The sequence below is a fragment of the Enoplosus armatus genome, chromosome 17 (assembly GCF_043641665.1).
Source record: "Enoplosus armatus isolate fEnoArm2 chromosome 17, fEnoArm2.hap1, whole genome shotgun sequence".
Classification (NCBI taxonomy): domain Eukaryota; kingdom Metazoa; phylum Chordata; class Actinopteri; order Centrarchiformes; family Enoplosidae; genus Enoplosus; species Enoplosus armatus.
Window position 1 is genome coordinate 9717682 of NC_092196.1, and position 5763 is coordinate 9723444.

Sequence of the window (5763 nt, forward strand, 5' to 3'; positions counted from 1 at the left end):
TTAATAGGCTAGCTGTATACTTGGTACTATAATGTGTTTGTTAACAGTCATTTAGTCATAAAAGCAACCTGTGTTTATACAGTATAATCCATCATGTTGTACCAACACTCAATGGAAAACATCTCAGAAGTTGTTTGGAAGGTAGTTTGCTCATGGATGGTTCCTCAGGGTGGGTGGATATGAAGGGCTGTGCCATTGGTTGACCATTAAACCCTGCTCTCATTTTAAGAAATCCAGTCCGAATTGAGATGATCTTCATATAAAAAATATTATATCCACTCTCCCATTTTGAGTGTTGGCATGAAAGTGAAGCACCTCATAGTTATTATTATTATAAGATAGTTTTTTCTGAGTTTTTCCAAAATGGAGAAAGCATATATATGTATATGTACAACACAAGCCAATTGTTCTGTCTGATATAAGAGCCTGATTTTGGAACTCCTTTAATGGATTTATTCCACATTCAATTTGGACCAGAATTGTATAGCCTTTAGTAGATTAGCCCATGTTTTAAAAAAACGTATATATCCTAAATCCTAGTTTCCTTTGCAGTATCTCACCACATCTACATCTTTTATCCAGCTACAGACCAATATTTTATCCTAACATTTGCTACTGTACTATTCTGTATTCTTAAGCCTCCTGTAACGCATTTACAGATTTGAACTATTGATGGGTGTGCTAGCCACTAAGTTGGCAAACAGAATTTATGAGCCATAGGGTGAAGTGAGAAACCTGAGCTCTGTGTCATAAAGTGCAGTTCCGGTTATACGTAGGATATCTTTCATTGACCAAGCCCCATGCACACAACTGATAAGCAAAGGGAAGTGAACAACGGACCCCCATATACAACCACTCCTGTTGCGCCAAACATTTGGCTCAATCGTCATAGACATTCAGGCAGAACAGAACAGCATGAGGGACTGACGGAAACCAACTAGCTATTCAAAAGAATACACGAAAAAATATCAACAAGGATAGAGGAGAGAGATTATCGAAGTGAAAATCTATCCAGAACCACAGTAAACTGACTGCAGGATTACAATCACCATGGTTACGCTGGACTTCAGGACCCTGACTGCGCCCGTGGGCATTGTGCGGCTACTGGAGCTGATCTTGACCTGTATCTCCTTCAGCCTGGTGGCGTCAGTGGAACACAGTAGTCTCTCCTTCTGGACGTGGTGCATGTTCACATGGTGCTTCTGCTTCTGCGTCACCTTCCTCATACTCTTCCTGGAATTCACCAGTCTCAGCACCAAGGTGCCCATCTCCTGGGATGACTTCACTACTGCTTTTGCCATGTTGGCTACTCTAATGGTGGGTGCCATTTTTACTCTGTTGTTATTTGTCTTTGTCTACAGATATTGTTATGTTACTGAACATTACTGTCATTGGAAATATTGAAGTCTTAAGTTTTAGCAGAGTAAATTAAATTGAAGAGGTACCAAAATAAATGAGCACATTTTAAAGTAATGCAGCATGTGAGCTTTGAGTCAGTACTTTTGAGAGACCACGTTACACAATATGATTTTAGTCCCAAACCATAATGTAAACCTAAACAGAGAAGTATTCAAGGCAGCCAAATCCACATCACCACAAAATTCAATCATGTAGTTGTAGTTAAACACTGGTTATATATTCTTGAAACTGTAAGAGGTAAAATATTAATATAATATGGTTCTCAATGTTCTCCTAATCCACACTTAGTTCATTTGTGAGCACTGCTATAGAGTATCTTAAAGAAGGAATCATCTGACACTTACTTTTGACCTTCCTCTCATACAGGTGCTGGCAGCATCCATCATTTATCCCATCTTCTTCACTTGCTCTTCCTGCGGCAGACAGATTGGTGCCACGGTTACTTCCTGTCTGGCTTTCATCTTGTACGCCATTGAGGTCGGGCTGACCCGGGCTAAACCTGGTGAGATTAGTGGATTTCTGTCTTCAGTCCCAGGCCTCCTCAAGGTTCTGGAGGCCTTTGTGGCCTGCATCATCTTCATCTGCTTGGACTACAACCACTACTCGAGGTTTCCAGGGCTCCAGTGGTGTGTTGCCGTCTACTCTATATGCTTCATTTTTGCCCTCATTGTCATCATTTTTACCATCTGCCGCCTTCTGTCTCTCTTCCCCGCACCATTTGACAAAGTCCTGACGGGCTGCAACGTGTTGGCTGTGTTGATGTACATCACAGCTGTGGTCGTCTGGCCGTTGTACAGCTTCCAGAACAATCCCAGGCCGAGCTACTGTTCCAAACTGGTTACATGTCCATGGAATAATTTAGTGGTTATTTCTTTCATGACTTGTTTCAACCTTGTCGCTTACATTATTGATACAGTTTATTCTTTTAGGCTGGTCTTCTTCGTCAGTAGAACATAGGTTGCAAATATGCCTCATATTTCAGCTGTTGGCTCCACTTGAACATGAGTAGCAGAGTGGTATGTACTGTAAAGCATCTCTTGTACAACATATTTTATTTCACAGATCTTGATTAGATCAGATCTTTGTGACGACCCCAACATACTGTGGTTTGTTGTGTATTTCATTTGAGTGAGAGTATTTTTTATCTGTCACAGTGATGCATTCTCTGAGGACATGAAACAACAGTGGACGTGTCTAATTTTGAACTTCAGGCATGTCCCAATCTTTTCTCTTTCCCTTTTCTTCCTCCATGAGTTTCATCTGATCCTTTTTAATTCTCTCATTTTGATACAGTATTTATATGACCGTGTCAGTCTCAGTTGCAAACTAATTTAGTGTGAATTCTCTTCAACCTCAGCATGTGAAATATGAATAAAATGTGATAAAAGTGTGTGGGTTATTGTGCATGCTTACATCACCGTGGATGTCACTATTATTTGGTTGTTTGACCACCTCAGTGACAAATTGCAATTGTGACAGAATGAATGAATCATAAATGAAAAATCTGTTTAATAATTAAATAATCTGTTTAATGGTTAAGTAGATACAGTGGGACCCACCCTGTCCTTCTCAAAGGATGTTTGCAAAGGTGTGTCAAAGTGTGCATACCTTGAAACGTTACTATATATGTTTCAATCTCACAGCTCCACTCCCATTTTAAATAATGGGGGGGGGGGGGGGTTGCCTGCATCTATAATTTCTGTCAATAGCCACTGCAAACTCACATGTTTAAAACACGTGCATGACGAAGACCTTGATGTAGAGTCTTTTTAATTGAATAGTCGCTCGACCGAACAATAATCAGAAACTATTTTTTATAATCGATTAATAATAATTATAATCCTCTTTCAAATAAAAAGAGTGAAACAATGTGAGGATGTGCTGCTTTTCTTTGTTATTTACCACTGTAAATTTCACATCTTTAAGTCGACAACAAAACAAGACATTTAATGACATTATCTTGGACTCTGGGAAGTTGTGATGGGCACTTTCTTGACATTTCATAGATTACACAATTAATGTATTAATCCAAGAAGTAATCTGCAGATTAATCTATAACGAAAACAATTGTTAGTTAGCGGTCCTAGCAAGTACAATTGGCTCCAATATTATTTAAAAAGGTTTAAACAAACCTCTTACTGTCAAAAAATATATTTAGCCCTCTGTGTTGCGACATTTAATGATGAAGGGAAAGAAGAGTAGGTGGTTGTTTAATTGGTCATGATTGAGGCCTGGTTTTCCTATCTTAATGTTATCAGTATCAACCATGCAAAATCTTGGGAGTTACATAACCTTTGACCAGTCAAGGTATTACTGCTCTCTAGAGAGTCAGAATGGAGAGTCAGGAGTGGATATTATGATGATCTTGTAAACACAAATAAAGAGAGGGAGTGAGAAAAAGAACCAGAGGTGGAAGGAAGGAAAAGATGGTGAAGGATGGAGAGGGAGAGACAGTAGAATAAAACCATACATCCATTTTGAAATAAATGCTTGGTTATTTAAAAAAAAAAAAAAGTTTGGTCTTTGGTGCAATGTACAAAATGGGTGTTTTCATAATGCATACATTTTGATTTTGATTGCATGCAATGTAAACACTGATGTAATGAAATATGATCATAACACTAAAGTAAATACACTAAAACATTATACTGTATTCTTGTTTGTTTTGTGTGAAGGCAGATTTTAAAACATTCAACATTCAACTTTTTTAGCACCTTAAATATAATCTTTATTCCGTAAAATCCCTTTTGTCCTACCCAGGAATAATAAATCAAGTGAACTCAAGGACAGGATAAGAGTCCTTGAGTCCTGAGCTGGAGATTAGCTTCTGATCACTGCTTGTGCTGAGGACCAGAGTCCAGTGTGTCGTCGTGAGGTGCACATGATAACAACCAACCAGTATCCAATCCGTTGAGTGAAACAGGGGCTATAAACTGCACAGATAAGCCCAGGATGCTCTGTTTGACTATACACCACCACATTTTGAGTTTCAGTTTCAAAGAAAATACCTGCTTGGGCTCTTGCCTACATGGATTTCTTCAACGGGATCTTTGCTGTACTGAGGGATGCACTGAGAATCAACTGACTTTGGAAGCAAAACACCATTTTTTAGGTCACACTGACTCATCCTGTCCAGCCATGATACATGTGGACTTGCGGGCACTCACCCAGCCTGTGGGCATCATGCGAACAATGGCGACCATCCTCACTTGTATGTCTTTTAGCCTGGTGGCGACGGTGGGATGCGTCCCGTCTCCCTACTGGGCGTGGTGCATGTTCACCTGGTGCTTCTGTTTTTTCTTCACCTTCCTCATTCTCATCCTGGAGTTCACCACTGTCAACACCAAATTACCTTTCGTCTGGGATGACTCCACCGCCGCTTTTGCTATGCTGGCAAGCCTCATGTGCCTTGCCACCTCCATCATTTACCCCACCTTTTTCACCTGCAGCGCCTGCCCCCGCCAGATTTGCGCCTCCGTGGTGTCCTGGGTGTGTTTTGGGGTATATGCAGGCGAAGTGGCCTTAACCCGCCTTCGTCCGAGAGGGCAGAACAGCGGGTTCCTCTCCACGTTGCCCGGCATAATGAAGATGCTGGAGACGTTCCTCGCCTGTCTCATCTTCACATCTCTGGAGGTCTCCAGTAAAGTCCCAGAACTGCAGTGGTGCGTGGCAGTGTACTCCGTGTGCTTCATCTTTGCCATCCTCATAATCCTGCTCACACTTGGACAGCTCACCTCTTTTCTGCCATTCTCCTTTGACAAGCTGGTGATCGTCTATAACATTTTGGCAGCAGTGATGTACATGACAGCTATGGTGATCTGGCCACTGTACAGTTTCCGCACCGGTAAGAGACCCAGTAACTGTGGCCACCACTGTGCCTGGGATAAACTGGTGGTGGTCACCTTCATGACGATCCTCAACTTTATTGTATACACCCTGGACACTGTCTTCTCTATACGCCTTGTGTTCTGTGTCAGTAACCAAAACTAAAATGAATTGACAACAAAATGTGTCCTGAGTTTGAATTGAATTCTAAAAATTGAGCCTTTTCTTTAGAGAGATTAATTGTTGTTGTTTTAGACACAATGCCATACATATATTCTACTAATACTTTTTATCAAATGCTCTCAAAGATGATATATTACAATAATGACATGTTGGGTGCCCAATATAGTATGGCAAAATAAGTAGACTTAGTTAATGATTAAAACTGTCGTATCACTGTCATAAAAATAAAAAATAGCCTGGGAGAACTTTGGATCCTGATACTCAAAGAGTGATCAAACATAAGAGTGGTATCAATCTTCTCGTTCAAAGCTTGACAAGAAAGCAAATAAGAGTATT

At 40.5% G+C, this 5763-nt stretch overlaps 2 protein-coding genes across 2 annotated transcripts; both read left to right on the forward strand.

The window, feature by feature from the left end:
- Positions 1–1050: 1050 nt before the first annotated feature.
- LOC139300644 (myeloid-associated differentiation marker homolog) lies at positions 1051–2376 on the forward strand. The gene is made up of 2 exons (XM_070923799.1): positions 1051–1317; positions 1786–2376. Exons 1-2 carry the CDS (start codon positions 1051–1053, stop codon positions 2374–2376), a joined length of 858 nt encoding a protein of 285 aa, XP_070779900.1.
- A 2181-nt stretch (positions 2377–4557) lies between these two features.
- LOC139300773 (myeloid-associated differentiation marker homolog) lies at positions 4558–5409 on the forward strand. Its single transcript, XM_070923958.1, has one exon. It carries the CDS (start codon positions 4558–4560, stop codon positions 5407–5409), a length of 852 nt encoding a protein of 283 aa, XP_070780059.1.
- Positions 5410–5763: the final 354 nt, after the last annotated feature.

Coding starts and splice junctions, on each gene's coding strand:
- LOC139300644 (XM_070923799.1), top strand. CDS start 1,051: ATGGTTACGCTGGACTTCAGGACCCTGACTGCGCCCGTGGGCATTGTG. Junction 1,318..1,785: donor CCATGTTGGCTACTCTAATG/GTGGGTGCCATT, acceptor CCTCTCATACAG/GTGCTGGCAGCATCCATCAT.
- LOC139300773 (XM_070923958.1), top strand. CDS start 4,558: ATGATACATGTGGACTTGCGGGCACTCACCCAGCCTGTGGGCATCATG.